General features: G+C 36.3%; 1 protein-coding gene across 4 annotated transcripts in view; it reads right to left on the reverse strand.

The window, feature by feature from the left end:
* Positions 1-19,037, reverse strand: part of ADGRG6 (adhesion G protein-coupled receptor G6) — a 140,929-nt gene that overhangs the window by 30,989 nt on the left and 90,903 nt on the right. For all 4 annotated transcript variants that reach the window (XM_059941085.1, XM_059941084.1, XM_059941086.1 and 1 more), the window contains exons 7-16: positions 17,212-17,264; positions 16,136-16,198; positions 12,313-12,455; positions 9,452-9,563; positions 8,051-8,115; positions 7,245-7,455; positions 6,000-6,171; positions 4,490-4,630; positions 2,090-2,209; positions 382-427 (exon numbers count right to left, since the gene is read on the reverse strand). In XM_059941085.1, coding sequence (XP_059797068.1) covers positions 382-427; positions 2,090-2,209; positions 4,490-4,630; positions 6,000-6,171; positions 7,245-7,455; positions 8,051-8,115; positions 9,452-9,563; positions 12,313-12,455; positions 16,136-16,198; positions 17,212-17,264 — 1,126 coding nt within the window. The remainder of the gene's footprint in view (positions 1-381; positions 428-2,089; positions 2,210-4,489; positions 4,631-5,999; positions 6,172-7,244; positions 7,456-8,050; positions 8,116-9,451; positions 9,564-12,312; positions 12,456-16,135; positions 16,199-17,211; positions 17,265-19,037) is intronic.

A 19,037-nucleotide genomic window follows, 5' to 3' on the forward strand; every position in this document is an offset into this window, starting at 1 on the left:
CTGGAAGCTGGATTTTAAATTGCAGGCCTTGTGCACATCAAATACTCTCCCCAGAAGTGTCCTAGAAGAATGTGATCAAATGTATATTGACATTCATCTAAAAGTAGCAATAAAAATGTATGCTATAGTTTATAAATAACTGAAATCAGAGGTGGTTTGTTTAAAAAAAAAGTCGTCTGCCTATTTCTTCTTGCAATGAATAAAAAGTTACAGAAATTAGAATTCACTTCCCAAGCTACCTAAACTAAATTTTGCAGCTCAGTTGCCCTCACACTTACATTGTGACTCACTCTAATTTGGGATGGAATTAAAGAAAACGGGGGTGTCTAACAATGTTGAAAATTCAGTTGTTATTAAGACAGCCAATATTTTAAAACTTACCATTTTTGTTCAGATCCCAGAAGGCACAGATGGGATGAGGCACTGCCTATATTAACATAAGAACAAACATGTGAAATTGTGTTTAAAATAAATAAAAAATCATACAATTTGAACATGGGAAAAGAGTAAAAATGCTAAGGTTTTCACAAAGAAATAGGTCATAATTAGTCACGGCAATATGACCAAAGAATGGCAGGCAGTTTAGGGGTTTGCTCTCACAGACTTCAAATGGAAATCAACTATAACTCCAGAGGAATCAGGTTACCATTTATCTGCAGGTTACTAATTATGTCTCATCATAAAGTGCAATTCTCAGCATTTAGCAAGGCTTTTTACACTAAAATTTCACTTCATCTTCAAAACTCTCCTTTATGACTAGGTATATGCCCAAAAGAACTGAAAGCAGGGACTCAAACAGATATTTGTACAACCATGCTCACAGCAGCATTATTCACAATAGCCAAAAGGTGGAAACAGCCAAAGTACCCATCAATGAATGAATGGATAAACAAAATGTGTGTGTATGTGTGTGAGTGTGTGTGTGTGTATGTGTGTGTGTATGTGTATGCAATGGAATATTATCCAGGCTTAAAAAGGAAGGAAATTCTGACATATGTTATAATATGGATGGAACTTGAAAATACCAAGTGAACTAAGCCAGTCACAAAAGGACAAATACTGTATGATTCCACTTATATGAGATACCAGAGTAGTCAAATTCATGGAGACAGTAGAATGGCAGTTTCCAGGGGTTGTGGGAGGGGCGATGGGAGTTGTTGTTTCATGGGGACATAGTTTCAGTTGGGGAAGATGAATAAGTTCTGGAGATGGATGTAGTGATGGTTGCAGAACAACGTGAATGTATTTAATTCCACAGAACTATACACTTAAAAATGGTTAAAATAGTAAATTTTATGTTATGTATATTTTACCACAATAAAAAATTTTTTATAGATGAAGGAGCTGAAACAAAGGAGGCCAAAGGGTAGAACAGGGAAGTCTCAGAGGTTTCGTGACAAAGCAGGGCTAATTCTTAGAGGACTTCAGTTCCAAGCCTTAGTCCTTATCAGCCAGCTCACTTCCCGCCTGCCTTCCTGCCTGCCTAATGGTCAAATCATGACTGGGACCCTCTATAAATCAGGGGAAAACTGTGGTTGGGCCATTTAAGACAATAAGAACCCCACATAATTTTATCAAATAAACAGATGACAGCAAGGGTAATGAAGCAAAAAAAAAAAAAAAAAAGCACAACATTTGCCAAGATTTTAGACAACTGCTAAGCTCTCAAAAAATGTCAACTCTCTCCTGTTTCTCCCATTTCCCTTCTGCTTTCCTAGTTTCAGTAATCTCTGACTTTAAAAAGACAACCAAAACCTTTAATGACACAACTGTGCAATGCATCTACATCTAAGTTAGCTGAAGTAATTATACATTGTTTCTCAAAAGGTGTGACTCTTTCCTTCACTCTTACTCTCCTTCAGATGACTGAATCCTAGACAAGACTAACTCCCCCCATCCCACCCCTGCCCTGCCGCCACTGTTCACCACGACATTACGGCACTACCTGACTAGCTGGTCTTGCCTTTGTGGAAAACTGCCCCCTGCAAAAAAAGTACTAGTTACTTCTAATCATATATTTTAAAAAAGGCCCCACCATTCTATCAAACAGTCTGCCTCTGTTCCATGGCTAGTTGCAGCTTTTCCTTACCTGAGTCCTTGTATGTTTGATTTTAATTCGAACAGGATCCTTCAGATCCTGGATCGTAATGTTTCCAATACTGCATGCCATCACATAACTCACTAAGGTGCCTTTCTTGGTTCCTACATCCTTTTAAAGAAAAAAAAATTGTGTATTAGTCAGAAGTACACACTTTTATTTTATTTTGGTGCTCCAAAATAAGCAATCTGTCAGCACTTTTTACACTTAAGATCTTCAGTTATAGAACATCCTGTTTATAAGATCAAATTGCTAGCTTTCCTGAAAGAGCTCTGCTATTTCCCTTATTATAATAAATACGTTGAGGGAACAGTATGAGCCAATGCTGTAAGGCGATGGTCATAAAACATCATTCTTCACTGTTGTGGTTGATGCCAGCCAGTTAAAATCTGAAACAATGCAAACCCACAAATAATACACACTCATAAAAAGCTATGAAATAATTAGATCATTTCCCTATCCTAAAAAATAAATGAAGTTGTTTTCCTTTAGAGAAGTACCAAGGAAATACGGTGTGAAAAATAAAAATCAATTCATCTTTCATGTCCATGACAACAGTCTGAGTGTTTACTAACGTAAACCTAAATGTAATTCTACTGGATTAAAGCCCCACCAGAACTTTTACCATCTCTGACTACACACTTATCGGCATCTGTAGCTTCCACTTCAAAGATAAGGATGTCAGGAAATCAAATTAGTGAATCTGTGCTGCAAAATGACTGGGACCAGTAGACTGTTTCTCCAGCAAGATCATCACCACTTTCTCCTTCCCTTTGTGTTTCCTGTTGAACCTCCTGAATTTCTCTATCACAGCTTATACATCAGCTGTTTTGGAATAACTACAGGATTCCTTAAATGCTACCTAGTTCTCAGCATCCAGAATATAGGTTTTTTTATTACATTTGTGTGGTCTCTCTCAATAAAGTGGCTATGGCTTGGGGATACCCAGACTTTACTTTAAAAATACTCTTATGCTGTTCCCTGTGTGAGGGGAGTACCACAGAACCCTTACATTTTTTTCACTCTGCTATAAATTTACTTTAAAAAACAAACATATGTTTCCTAATAATGTCGCTGATTGGGAGATGCCAAAGGAGAAAGAAATGATCGCGTGAGAAGATGAGACTCAAAATGAAACTGTGACAGATTCTTACAAAGCTAAGACTTTGCCCAACTCCTCCGGCTGGGCTCCACCTCTCCTCTCAATGGCCCCCTCCCCCCCCCCCCATTCACATCATCTAACACCTACTACATTTTTTGTATTATTATTATTATTATTATTTTGGCTGCATTGTACAGCATGCAGGATCTTAGTTTTCCAACCAGGGAAACCTCTGCCCCTTGCAGTGGAAGCACAGAGTCTTAACCACTGGACAGCCAGGGAAGTCCTCTGGCATTATTTTTAAAGGCGACATTGTTACAAGCCTCAAATAACTTTAACAAATGCAGTTTTACGTGTTTGTATCTATTAAATCCTTCAGAGCAATTGCATGTAATTACATTCTTAATCTACTCAAAATTTTTATATAGCTTGTTCTTAAAGCATTTGCTGATAACATTTTAAAATTTTTGAGTTAATGACTGTAAATGATTCCATGGTCCTCCTTTTACTTCCCTGTAGCCTCCTTTGCCATTCCTCTAAACATGACGTATGGCACAAGTCTATTAAAAACATTTCTACTGGCTTTGAAACTTGCAGTTCTCTCTTACGTAAGTCACACTGTTTGATATACACAGGTATCTTCAGTTTAATAGGTAACTTTTATTGAAAGGGCTCTGTGAAACTGCTCAGAACGAGTTGTACTTTCAAAGGCAACCAGAGGTCACCAGTGTTTGCTGGCAGGGGACTTTCTAGTATCTGGAAATGATGCCAATAAAAATGATAATATGTGCTCAGCACAATGCCACCCTACTCAGGGGATGTGGGAAGGCCAAAGGCCATTTGAAATACTAATGGGAAAACTGATTAAAGCCAAGAATGCTGCTCATTATGTAAACAGTGCTTCCTGCTGAATTAAAAAAAAAAAAATCTTTCCTTTGGCACACAATTTCTTTAACTCTGAAGATCTAAATTGCTGGAGAGCATAAAATACTTAACAAAAGAAATAATAAATAATAACTTCTCCACAAATTCCATTTCTAATTGTATCATGCAAGTCTTAATCTGATTTATTTAAAAACCTTAAATGAACACATCCTATTAATAAGCATATAATTATCTAAAATAAAATATTTAATCAGTTATGTTAAAATTTTTCAGTTTTGAAAATACAGTAGATTAATTTTTCTATACCTCTTGATATATTTTCAAGAAATCTGAATTTTTATCTTTCCTTTTGAGCAATGAAACTCAATTTACAACTGAAAAATAATAATTTAATGAACTCTTACCTGGAAAAGTCCAGTTTTATTGAAGAAAGTAAACTGTGCCCTTTTAACTAATACAGAATCTTCTTCACTCAGGTTCTCAAGTAAGTTTGGAGGCAAAATTACAGAAGCCAATGGATCCATTTGTCCACTCCCAAAATCCATCTGTCATATACACAGAGTATGTCAGGTGAATAATCATATTTAAATTGCAGTAATAACTTTACTCCACAGGAGAGCAACTGCCAGCATCAACTTGGCCAGGACCAGGGCTCCCCTTTACCTCCGCCAGAGTCACTGCCGTCAAGGCTGAATCCCTTACAGACAAAGGCCTGGATCTCATTCGCGTTTTGCAAATGGGGCAAAACGGGATATGCACCGACTTTAACTAAACACAAACTGAGAAATCTATAAATCAGTTGCCATTTTCAAGTATAAGAATTAGATTTACACTTAATAAATTTTGAGCTTTTCTCAAAACACACTACCAGAAAAATAACTACCAGAAAAAAAAAAAAAAAAAGGCGAGTTAATTTGTTTGATTGCTGAGAATGAGTATCTTTGCATAGAGGAAGCAGCTGAAGTTTTATGAACATTCTTGGGTACCATTTTTACTGAACCCAGAGATCAGGCCAAAGAGTGTTCTCCTGCAAATGGACTTGAAATGAGACGGAGGCTGACCACATTTTCACTCTTAAAATGTGAAATAGAATTACCCAAAAGAGCCTTTGGTCCAAAGTAGAAAAATAAGTTCTTCCTTATATCCAGATTTTTAAAAATATTCTATCTTGGTTTATCTCCACAGTTAAGAAGCATTAAATGCCACTTATGTGTTCTCCCACGTCAAGGGTGGTGCTTCAATCATTTCATTTGCCCACGTGGCTAACACTGTCCAGCACACAGTAGGAACCTGAAAATTATTTGCTGAAGTGTCACTTGAACAGGTCAGAGAGGATCTCCATTAATCTGGCCATAGCTTTCTTGTTCAGCCTCATCATCATCTGCCATTCCTAGCCTTCTATACCATCGGTTCTCTAAGTACAATCCTCATACCAGCAGTACCAGCAATATCTGGGAACTTGTTAAAAGCGCAAATTTTGGAGATCCACTCAAGATCTACTAAATTAGAATCTCTGGGGATGGGATCCAGCAATCTGTTTTGATAAGTCCTCCAGGTGATTATAATGTAGTTTGAGAACCACTGGCAAAGAGAATATACCATGCATCTTGCCACCTTTGGGTCCTTAATGTGACTTCTTTTCTGACTGAACAACTCCCCATACCCCACTCTCGATAGGGTGGCACTCACTCATAATTTAATGCTTAGTTCCACTATCATCTCCTGTAGAGGGTAAACTGAAAGTATACCTCCTCTCTGTATCCACATGCCTTATGGTTACTGCTGCTGTTAACCTTAGCCAAACTTCGGACTAGCCTTCTACCCCTGGAACTAAGATCTCGTTGCAGTAGCAACTAGCAGATGATCAGAGATTTTAATTCTTCTAATTAATTAAAGAAACCACTGGCTTATTACCTGGAAATATGATTCATTATTGCTTGGAAGACCAATGCTAAAATTTGAAATTTCATTGGTCTCTGGGGACACAGATGATACTCCAAGAGCCAAATTCCGAGTTGTGATATTCACATGTGATGTGCTATGTAGGTCTATCTTGAAGGCCAATTCATCAATTGTTTTTAAAGCTCTAAAGAAATGACAAATAATACCACTGTTAAGTGACACATTTTAGGTACTTGCACACATGTGATTTCCTGCAGGACAAAATACAAACCAAATAAAATTGTCCTTAAACTTTTTCATCTTAACATGAATACCCACAACATTCCCCCAAACCACAATAACATCAGTTAAAACACTGAATCGTAGTGATAAATGCATCCTTAAGAGAAATACGTGCTTTAAGGAAAAGCAACAATTAAGTCATCCTAAACAAATATTCTGTTTTTCATCTGTTTTAGCCTTTCTTTCCTCATATGAAAAATACCCTTCCTACTTCATAACTGAGTGAGAATCAAAGGAAATATTATGATAAAAGTATTTTTTGAATTGCAAGGCCCTGTAAAAAAAGTTTGTAATTGTTATGTGCATAAGGTAAGTTAGGGAATACATTTTAACAAAGAGAAAATTTTCATCAAAGAAATTTGGTTGAAAGGAAGGAAACAGAAAAAATTAAATATCTTAACACTAACACGCTAACTGAAATAATTGGATACAAACTGAATTGTGCAGAAATAGGTATATTTCACCCTGCCCTAGGCATTTTCATTTCAGAAGTATAACAGTCACAGAGGTGTGGCAGTTCTGTGTCACAGTCTGTAGGATAGTGACCTACAGCAACCAAGTTATGCCTAAAGCATGTGAGCTGAATGTTTGCTAAATGTCCCCTTTGCAAGCAAAAAGAAGCGTCATAAATTTATATGTACATATAATAGTTTATCTTTTGAATTAACACCAGTTAACATTTTTCAGATGTAAAATGAAATACCAATTATGTCTTTCTGGGACTATTTATATTATCTAACCAGATCAACAATCTCAATCTATTTGTAAACTATTTTCTCAGAAAACAAAAACAAAAACAAAAACAGAACTTTGAAGTTCATTCTGTGAATGATCTTGGGAAATATCAATGGATCTTCTAGAGATTTAAATTATGAAAGCTGGGCACCAAGTATTCAGATCTGTGAGAAATTATATAACAACATGTGTATCCAATAAATTTTACTCTCCAGAAGAAAACAAACAAACAAAACTTACTCAGAAGAAGACTCAAGCAAGTCTCTGTCTGGACTGGTTAAGATATTAGAAAATATATTCATTAAAGTTGAGCCAAGCGTTATATCAATGTTTTCTTCTTTATTTACAATCCTTTTGACCTGTTCTACGATGCTGGTGATATTGGCTGAGTTTAACGTCTGCCCATCACCAGTTAAATTTAAAATCTGATTGGCAACTTCATTTGCTTCACCTAAAAAATGGCAGAAGAACAACATACAGTTTTACCTGTGTATTATGAGCATTTCCAGGAATCCAAAACATAGTATGGTATTTCACTTCATAGTAAAGCAGCAAATCAGGTTTCCTGTGTGTACCCCTTACCACAATTTTAACAGGACAACAGTATTTCTTTATACTCAGAAACTAATTTCTCTCTTTAGTAAGACACAAATTGTGCTTTTAAGCAGCTTAGGTAAATAACTTGGAGGGACCAATATTCACAAATGGTTCTAAGAGAGATACCCCCAGAATCACTAAATAAGTATATATTTGCTGCTTAAAAAAAATATAGAACTATAAAACATTGACACAAATTTCAATTTATATATTCTCTTCTCCAAAATTTTCTTACTATTTTTAATCTCTTACAGAATGAATAGAACAGAAAGTCAGAATGAGGCAAAACAGTATTTTCTATCTTAAGTGAGTGAAGCAATCATTTGCTTAGCTTTTAATATTACAGTGGTATCACAGAACAGAAGAACATGTCTGAAGAGAATGAAAATCGTGAAGCTCGAGGTCATCTCATTTTGCCTTTGAGAACTGAAGACAAATCTCTCACTTACTTGAGCAATTGGAGATATCAGGAGGCCCCCAGTAGGCTAGAGATGTGTTGGCAGGGTCATGATGACTATAAAACAAACAAACAAAAAAGGTATTTTAAATATTTGGCATAAATGACACTATAGCTGACAAAATTACTTAATAATAAGCTTTAGAATTTCCCTTAATATCTAGGTAAGTTTCATTTGAAGATAAGACTATAATACATTGACATAAAACTCATATTAAAAGTTCTTATTGGAAAAAGCAATCAGGTGCATGCATCAGGGAAACAAAATACTAGCAATAGCCTATTGTAACCTAGGCTACATCAGGTTACTAAGGTTAAAAGCATAGTTGGTAACATGGATCAAGTACTGCTTTAAGAACTTTCCAGATAAAATCTCATTTTGATTTCACTTAACTCTGTAAAGCAGATTATAATCCACATTTTATAGATGAAGAAATAGACTTAGCTAAATCAAGGAATTTTCCAAGGTCTCACAGCCAGGAAGAGGTAGAGCTACAATTCAAATCCATGTCCGCAAGGCTCTGAAGCCCCTTTCTTTCCTCTCCACCACGTGTCAAACCAAGCAGTGGGGGCAAAGTATTTCTATGTGGGCAGTTTCAGTGTCTGAATTTCCCTGCAAGAAAACTCTAACTGAAGGGGGGTGGAGGGTGAGGAACTAGATTTGACTTGTTATTCGGTGAATCCTCTGCAGTCAACCTGTCTGAGGTTTCCGTTCAATATTTAGGAAAAATCCACACCCTAACAGTCTCCACTAGCAGACTGCCCTAACCTGGATCTTGTCTTTATTCTCTTTACTGTCTCTTTCCCCTTCCAACAATAACCACTCCAAAAAGTTAAAAAGACTCAGAATGTCAGATGTATGTTATGAGGCTGTGAGTTTGTTCATCCACACATAAGGTGCTCTGCTCTAGAACCACCCTCTGGTTTCCAAATTGCTCCGTCTTTCTTTGGAGAAGCCTAAATTAGCATGTTGCTTGGAGAGAAAAAAAAAGGCTTTTCTTGGTAACCTACCTGTCTCGTCTTTACCTCACATGGATTTGACATACACAGAGATTCCCGCCCTTCTTTCCAATTAATATACACTGCAGGGGAACTACGGTGCAACACCTGTAACCCTGGGAAGGTAGGTTACATGGAATTTGCTGGCAAGAGTCAGGGACTTCCCAGGGGGCACAGTGGATAAGACTCTGCACTCCCAATGCACGAGGCCCAGTTTCGATCCCTGATCAGGAAACTAGATCCCACATGCATGCCGCAACTAAGAGTTCTCATGCCGCAACTAAGGAGCCTGTCTGCCGCAACTAAGGAGCCCATCTGCTGCAACTAAGACAAGGCACAACCAAATAAATAAATAAAGTAAATAAATATTTTTTTTTAAAAAAGAAAGTATTACCATGTCCGTGAAGCATAGAAGCCCGGCTTCCCTGGACAGGGAGCATTGTATACAGAAGGTTGGATGGCCGGCCATTTATAGCCTTTGGGGTCCTCATCATCATGACATATACCTATGTGAAAATACGAGAAATATTAACCTTTTTTTTTGAAATTAGAGGTGCAAGATGAGAACAAAACAACAATGTTGGTAATTAGGTATTTATTCCATGCAATACTAAAATACTAGGTTTTTATGTTCAGAATTTGTAAAAGTTTAGAAGTTATGAAAGATAAACGTTAACTACCTTTCATATTTTAAATCACATGTTATGAAACTATCAAATAAAAAAACACACTTATGCAAGTATAAACATGAAACTTACAATATCATTCTAATGTAAATCATTAGTAGATAAAATTAGTAAAACAGAGGTTTATTAAAAAAAAAAAACACTACATAAAATGAAAACTGTCCTGAAATATTCAAAATGTAATTTAATGTTTTTCAAAGGGGAAAGCCTATAAAATAGTGCCTCAATAGTGTTGCCATTGAGTTGCCAGCATATTTTATGGAAACATTTTCTAGCTGCTCTGAAAGCATCTTTGACCTGGAAGTTTGCTGGGGGAATGACAAGAAGACGCCTGTAGGCCACACATCCTACACATAAGCCTTCATCTTCAAATCATCCCACCTGTTGTTTGAAAACTCTCCAAGCGACTTTTATGACAGAAATGATTCAGATTTTACACTTAAAAAATATCAAAACAAAAGCACTATATCAACAGCAACAACAAAATCTCGTATTTCAGTACGGAAAAATAGTAAGTTACACTAAGACTACTGGGAACCAGTATTGTACTCGCCAACTGAACATTTAAATAACTTTCCTATTTATATTCTGAGGGTTTTTTTCCAATTGGTGGAAATTTTTCTTCATAGATCCACTTGCAGAAGAACAATAAAGTATAGAATTTAAATGAAGTGGTATAAATTACTTGTCTAAGTATGCAGAGAGAGCTGTTCAGGGATTCCTCAGCCTCTGAGGACAGAGATAAGGTTGGTTCTCATGAGGCTCCTTTGTCACGTACAAACTACCATTCGTCAAGCTCCTTCTCTGTGGAGACCCTTCTGCGTGAAAGGGCAGCGTTTGTACTCTGCTCATCACCAAGAAGCTCTGTTTATTAAATAAGCAAGCGTTTTCCCACAGAGGCTCAGAAACTGCTGTTGTTGACGACGATAATGATGATTTGCATTCTTTAACCTCAACGAGTTCCTTATACATCCATCCCTCAGTATCCTCCAGGGACTGGTTCCAGGAAGCACACCCCCCAACACACACACACACACACACACACACAAGATAACAAAATCCAAGGAAGCTCATGTCCCTTGTGTAAAATGGTGTAATATTTGCAATAACCTATGCACAGCCTCCTGTACACTTTAAATCATCGCTAGATTACTTATAATAACAAATACTGTGTAAAAGCTATGTAAATAGTTTTAAATATAATGTATATTTCAAGTTTTGTTTTCTGGAACTTTCTGAATTTTTTCCCCCAAATATTTTCGATCCAAGGTTGGTTGAATCTACAGATGCAGAACCCGTGGAAATGGGGGGCTGACCGTAACTGTGTATGTTGACACATTAGAGATGGGTGGTTTCTCACAGAAGCAAAGATGCCTGCTTCTTTATTACATTGTGATTCTGGCCTCAGTCATAATCATGCTCTTAGAGGCTGAGGAATAGCTGCTTCCCCCACTTCAACCTCCTGCATGTGTGTATAAGGAAATGTGTCAAAGTTTCCCTTTCTTTTGAGCTCTACTGATATACCTAATCAACTGTCATCATAACATTAGAATGATAACTTTACTTTTTGTTATCCATATTTTGATCATTTACTTTTCTAAAGTATGCCCATCAAGCCTCATTTGTTTATTTATTCAGGTATTTAAGGGCTGGGGGATATGCTGGTTGCTGGGGGGAGGTAGGAAGTGAGGGTGTTAGAAAAATAAGATGTGTTCTCAAGCCAGAGGAAATTCCTGTTTAAAGAAAATGTATATATGAACACAAACAAGTCCAGTCAAATTCAAGGGTCTTCTAATGTGTACGGTGCTCTAGGTCTGTGGACAGCTTGAAGTGGAGTCTCCAAGACAGTGATATCTATTCGTACATGATGATGTGAGAAAAGGCTTCATAGGAGAGGTGACTTTGGACTGTCCTTAATACTATATAGGTGATCATCAGGTGGGCAGTGAGAGGAGAGGAGAGAAGTGTGGGCAAAGACAGAGAAAAGAGCACTGCATGTTTGGGGAAGTGCTGGAAGCACCACACCTGTGGCTGGAGTTTAGGGTGTGAATGGTGTCCAGGTGAGAACTGAATCTAGGTCCAGGATAACTCCCAGATTTCTGGCCTATTACAGCAAAGACAGTGGTATCATTAATGGAGACAGAGAACATAAGAGATGAGGATGTTTTATAACAAGAAATAGTCTTTTATAAGATTTACCTCATTAGAGATCCCAAATGCACACACACACACTCTCTTTATTCCTAAAGTTGAAGCCAATTCTGGTCAAGGTTATCTTGGCATTTTGCTCATGTTCTTAGTATTTTCATAATAGGTTCCTAAAATAGGGTATAAACTTTCATCTGCCACTTTCATTCCCTTGGATTCACAGGTATCAAGGTACTATCTTTTATGCTAACCTTGTCACCCATTTGTTAACAATGTCACCAATAGGATGAATTTCATCATCAGAACAAAATAGCTTTAAATAAGCAAACACACAAAGGAAGAATATTTTTGTTGTCGTTTCAATTAAACCTGGATAGTAGTCACATAAAACGCATACTATAAAAAAATTAAAGGCACTCACCCAGTCGCTTCACATTCACTCTGTGTAGCCTCAAGCCCTCATCCAGGGACTCATTATTTCTTAAGAGCTTCTGCTGAATGGTTCTTCCTTCTAAATCGGGATTGTTGGTAGCATTGTAAACTAGAAGGGCCCAAATCGCCAACCTAGGAAAACAATTCAGATAGAACTGTTGTTGGCTCTATTGACCAGCTGGTTGTTTTTTGGGTGGAAAAATAGAACATTTGGATATGGTAATAAGAGGGTGACCATAAAGTGCTGAGACTGAAGAAATATGCCAAGGCACTCAAAGACTTCTGCCACTGCACAAATTAAAATGTTAAAATAATCTCAATATGAATAGATTTTATAAGATACTGCCTGTATTATCTATCATATCACCCCATTTCTTTTGAGAAATACTTCTTTTTTTTTTTAAATTACTGAGATTTTTTTTTTTTAAAGATTGATTGATTGATTGATTGATTGATTGCTATGTTGGGTCTTTGTTTCTGTGCTAGGGCTTTCTCTAATTGCGGTGAGCGGGGACCACTCTTCATCGCGGTGCCTGGGCCTCTATCGCGGCCTCTCTTGTTGTGGAGCACAGGCTCCAGACACGCAGGCTCAGTAGTTGTGGCTCACGGGCCTAGTTGCTCCGTGGCATGTGTGATCTTCCCAGACCAGGGCTCGAACCCATGTCCCCTGCATTAGCAGGCAGATCTCAACCACTGCACCACCAGGGAAACCCCGAGAAATACTTTTAAGTAATGTTTTATAGCATACATGCAAGAAAGGCCATATTTGTGGTTAATTTCACATTGTTTCTTTAAAGCAAAAACTAAAGTTTTTCAAGAAAAATTAGAATTTCAACTAGTCTGATTAAACTTTTAACTTTTGAAATTATTAAGTGTTATTGTTTACAAATACATTGCAATTTCTCCAGAATTGTGATAAATGATTTTCTAACTCCATGAAGCATTTACTAGTACTTTGTACACTGAAAAGTTACAAAATAAGTACTTGAAATTCACTCAGTGATTGGTCAGCATGTCACTGAAGAAGTTTATAGACTGCCTGACCCTGCATGTCTTTAAAAAGAAAATATCTCTGTGGGAAGCAGAGACATATCCTAAAAGCCCCACCAAAACTTTGGTTCTACAATTTGAAGTAATATAGTTTTCTGTTCAATTATAATCACAGCTGTAGTCAAGAGCAGAAATCAAAAGATGCCAAAGTGAACTCAGTAGAACTGTTTTACTATGAAGTCCTCAGTGGAGAGGCAGTAGCATATTTTATTTATGAAATTCTGTGGGTATCAGTATAAATGAAATAGAGTATTAACATATTTGTGATGCTTAAAAAAAGAAAAGTGAAATATTTGCTATTCAAGGTTAGGTGAAATTTAAAAGTAGCCCTATTTTTTCCCTAACTATCTGTGCTAATCTCAAGGACAACATACTTCACAATTCTCATAATTCACTCTGAAAAGCTATTTATCTCTAAAATCATTTACTGCTTAATGTTCATATATGAGTCATATTTCAGGGTGAGACAAACATAGAGGTGAAATATAATGGTGAATTGTGATAGCTTAATAATTTGTTCAATGGCCTATTAAAAAAAAAGTATCCCTTGATTAAATCATTGTTGGAAACTAACCTTTGCCACTCCAGTAACTGAGAATTTATAGTTGGGAATATGACCTTTAACTTCCTTTGAATATTGACAACACAGTACAATGTGGATGGTACTGACCCAAATTCAGCAATTCAAGAATGACGGTGCGTTTTCACAGGTCTTATCTGTGTTGCTTTCCTCTCTCATCCTGGAAACTGAAACTGTTTTATGGTTCTGTAAAGTCCAGTTCTATCTGTTGTTACTATCAATTGTTCTTTATTTGAATAAACCAGTCTCTGCAGCTTTGGTTTCCTGTCTGTCTAGGTAATACAGTATGATAGCATTATCTAAAGCTAGGGTCTGTGTTAAGTGTTACAATCCGATTGAAAGAAAAGGTTGGGAAAAAAGCGTGTGTGAAGACTAGTAGATTGTTGTTTGGACAAAAACTATGAGAGACTATAAAGGATCATCCATGAACATAAAAGGAACAGTGAGCAGAAAGAAAGAAAGGGAGGTAAAGCCAGTAAGAACAAATTTTAAAGCAATGCCAGAGTTCATACCAAAGAAAAACAAAATGTGTGGATTTTCCCATATACATTGTCTAAGTTCATTCTCCCTATAATTTTCTGTAAAATTACCCATTGGTTTGACAGACAGGAAACTGAGATTCCATGAATTTAAATGTTTTTTGAACAAGAGTTTCTAAGGTGCTGACATATATTCATGATGGCTGATTTTAGTATTGTCAGGTAGTAGAAGAATCACGTTAAGTGGGACTACAGCGTGGGAGCACAAAGTCAGAAATCCTGGCTTTTCATATTGGTTGGTTGATCTTGGGCAATTCACTGGGTCTTAGTTTTGTCACTGGTTGAAAGGGCAGGTTGTTACCTGCCTTATCTATGTCAGGGAGTAATTGGGAGAGGGAAGCAAATGAGCCAGTGAATGTGACAGGGCTTGGAATCATAAAGTGCTGTGCAAATGTAAGGAGACACTGTGATGAAGGTTACAATGATGATGATGATGAGGATGGGGATGATGATTATGCTTCCAAGAAGCATTGGTTTAATATATTTATACTTCCGAGAAATATGTTATTTGGCTCTTCTTATAAAATTGCACTGTTAGAATCTCAGTCTGAGCCCTCTGCAGAGGGTATACCATTGGAGATACCCTGAACTAGGGCTGCCACAATTGCAAGACAAAGTGTCCAGCAAAGGGATCCAGATAATTGCTGGATCCATTATTCAAGGCTCAATATGATCTAGCAGTAAGGTTTGGAAAAAAGAAATTATTTGCCTAAATAGAGGAGAAAAGTCCTGTTACCATCAAGAATACAGTGTTAAAATACATTAAGTACATTATTTGTTCTTTAGATCACAAAGGAAAAGGAACAATTCCAGAAAATAAAAAACAACTTTCCCTAACCAGATGCCGAATAGAAAAAGAAAAAAAATAAGAAAACTCTCTAGTCAACTCTCATATGAAATTTTATTACTAGCTTCTCATAGTAAGAATGTATCACTTGAAAAGAGATATATTCCATCATTATAGTTGTAAATACATAATATTAATTCAGTCAATTGAAACTGAGTAAGAGATGTGAACTTTTGCTTTCCAACTAATTTTTTTATTCTGCGGAGATGCAATTACCTGAACACAACTACATTTATTTCATTTAGGAGTTTCCATTATTTTTTGAGAACAGTTGGCCTTTAAATGCCAACTGATTACATATGGTGAACATATCCATTAAATTACCTGCCTGCATAAGTCATGACCTTGATATAAATTTAAAAATGAAGACTTCAGAAAATTAGCTGATGGCTTTGAATGCTGAAAATATTTCAGCATCTATTACCCATATTATGAGATGCTATTGTACATAAGTACCTTACTTGAAATAACACTATAATTATTTTCTTTCTTTGAAGGTCTCTGAAATTTCAAATAAGAGGTAATTGGCTATCATAAACTGGAAATACTAAAACTAATAAATGTTCTACTTCTGAATTATTTTTTATCAGATGTACATTTCTACCCAGTCTGCTATATTACAGTTTTAACTACAGAGAAAAAAGACTGTCCACTAGAGCTAAAGACATAATTTAAATGTGCTACTGGATTGAAATGTTTCTCTCCTACCTCACTGATTTCATTTCTCTACCAGACAGTCAAAACAGAGAGCAAGAGAAAAGATGTTACATTTTCTGCAAGACTTTGTCAGCGTTACCTTTGATCATTCACAATGCTTCTCCTCACTTTAATCTTGTCCTCTCCCGTGCTCAGGTGAAAACTAAAAATACAAATAAGTACATTCATTATCAACTTCATCTGCTGCACGATCAACAACAAGATTTGAGGACGTGAGAGAAAGAGGCAGAAAGGACATTCTAAGTCAGTGTTTGCAAATGTGTGTTCTGAGGTCCTAGTTCTTTCATATGCCTGAGACAAAACAGCTCCATGGCCAAATAAAGCTTGACAGCTACGTGCCTTCTCTCTCTCTCTCTCTAAGATTCATGATGCATATCAGTACACGAAAGAACCTGAGATGCTTGGATATACAGAAATTTGCTTCAGTTTGTTTAATAATTTAGCTCCTGAACTAATTCGACTTTTTGATCCCTTTTGCTGTGTTATTACATCTCTTAGGTTCACAGAAAACATGTTTAGGGTTCATCAAATACACTTTAGAAACTAACTTAAGTATAAAACTGTAAAAACAAGGTGCAGAGGAAGACAGGTAAATGACATTATCTGCTAGAGATTCAGTGGAGTGTTTAAATATAAGATTAGTGAAAGATAATTTTGAAAAGCCAAGTTGCAATCAGACTGTAGATATCTTGTAGAAAAATGGTCTCCAAACTGGGGTGCATGCAACCCAGGGGGTGCTCTAGATGATCTACTGGGGTGTGAGAAGCAACTAACAGAACTTCCATTTATATTTAATTATCCTCTCAGTTTATGATACATTATAACATAATATATTGGTTAAGTAATATACACACATGCATATATACAATTTATTTAAAATCACAAATATATTTTGGAAGTACAAACTACATTTTTAAAAATGATTGGGATCTACAATCAAAATTTTTAAAACCATTGCTGCATCATTGAAGTTTTTGTGCAAAGAAATGATATAATATAGAGTTGTTTTAGAAAGATTATGAATATGGTGTGTATGTCTGTACTTACATGTATGTGTGTGCAGGAATAACCAGAGAGAGAGGGGGAGAGAGAGAGGGAGACAGAAGTATTAAATTAGACACTACTTTTTATTTCTCAATTTATTCTGTCATTTACCTGATATTAACCACATAAACAGTATAGTTCCAATTCTGGAAGGTTGAATTGAGCTGAAAATACAATAGAAAAGGATAAGTTTGAGTAATACTTTTAAATAATTTTTTAAAAGAATTTAAATCCAGTTTCTTCTCTCCCATAAAGTGTTAGTGAAATAAGACCCTGGGAAAATTCCAAAGAGCTAGAGCAGTGAAAGAAAGTACAGATAACAGTTACTAGACCACTGTATGCCAAGAACCTTACAAATGTTATTTCCTTCATTCTCACAACAACTAATGAGATAGGTATTATCTGCACTGTCCTCCCACCCATTACACGAAGAAACTGAGCTTCATAGAGATGAAATAGCTTGACCAAGTTGCAACTAAGAAGCAGCAGATCCCAGATTGGAACCCAAGTCTGGGCTGTGTACAAACGCTATACTTTCGTCTCTAGCCCATATTATAAAGGGCTTTCTCTGTAATGGGCCTTCAAATTAGCTGTAACACTGAAAACTTAGCTCCAACAGGGTACACAGGGAAGATGAGCACAATACGCACCTTCCATATTCTTCATTCAACAAACACTGAAATGCATTAACATATGTTTTTCTAGCAATTACCATCTCATAAGAATATTAGTAGTAAGAAAAATTGTAAGTTAACAATATAAACCTTTAAAGAAACAAAAAAGTTCAACATTATGGGGAACTGTGTTATAATTGTTATGTGGTCATTTAAAAATTTTTATGGGTCTCAGCACCAGACTTTTTAATGAAGCAATGGATTCCTCTCAATATAAATAAAAACCTCCCATATGCATTGTCTAATACAATCACAAAACACCATTTCTTTACTGACACTAAATTCTCTTACTTATATATCTCCTCCAAAGAGTTTTTTAGGTCTCGTTTCATACACACATTTAGCCTTCCTTGTAAGCATTTTTAAAATGAATGTAAATTCTAGGAAATTCTGGCAAGAAGCATTAAATTATTTTTAAATTATAAATAGTAATAATATGAAACAGGGACACCACTTATATTTTCCTGTTATCAAATATCTGCTCTGGTATCTTACACCTTAACGGAAAAGTGTCCATTAAAGTTTAGCTTCAGATAAAAATGATGTTATGTTGAAAACCATGCATGAAATAAACATAAATGTAAAATTATACCTTGTCTAAAGCACAAACTTTCCAATGAATGCTAATTTACAGAATTAATAATATTAGAAGTGGTTCCTTTGAGAATGAAAATAAAGAATTTTATATTTTGACTAACACAACATTGTAAATCAACTATACTTCAATAAAATAAATTTTAAAAATAGAAGTTTACTTTTGAAAACATTCTGACTTTAAAAAAGCAGAGAGAAGAATGCTGGAAAGAAAACAAGATGCAAGATTATACTCATTCAGTAAAGCCCTTTCTTGCCTTTAAAAATAAGACTATGGATGAGATAGCTGCTAGCCCTTTTCCGAGGCAGAAATAAAATACAGTATAATTCCTTTCCAATAATCAGTGCTGTCTCAAAAGCCAGGTAACAGCAGAATACCTGCTCTGCCTATAGACAAGTACAAAATTCTTGCCGGCGAGAGATTAACCAAGATGGCGGAGTAGAAGGACGTGCTGTCACTCCCTCTTGCGAGAGCACCAGAATCACAACTGACTGCTGGACCATCATTGACAGGAAGACCCTGGACTTCACCAAGGAGGATACCCCACGTCCAAGGACAGAGGAGAAGCCACAGTGAGACGGTAGGAGGGGCGCAAGCAGAGTAAAATCAAACCCCGTAACTGCTGGGTGGGTGACTCACAGACTGGCGAACACTTATACCACAGAAGT

This window comes from Balaenoptera ricei, chromosome 12 (assembly GCF_028023285.1).
Source record: "Balaenoptera ricei isolate mBalRic1 chromosome 12, mBalRic1.hap2, whole genome shotgun sequence".
Taxonomy (NCBI): domain Eukaryota; kingdom Metazoa; phylum Chordata; class Mammalia; order Artiodactyla; family Balaenopteridae; genus Balaenoptera; species Balaenoptera ricei.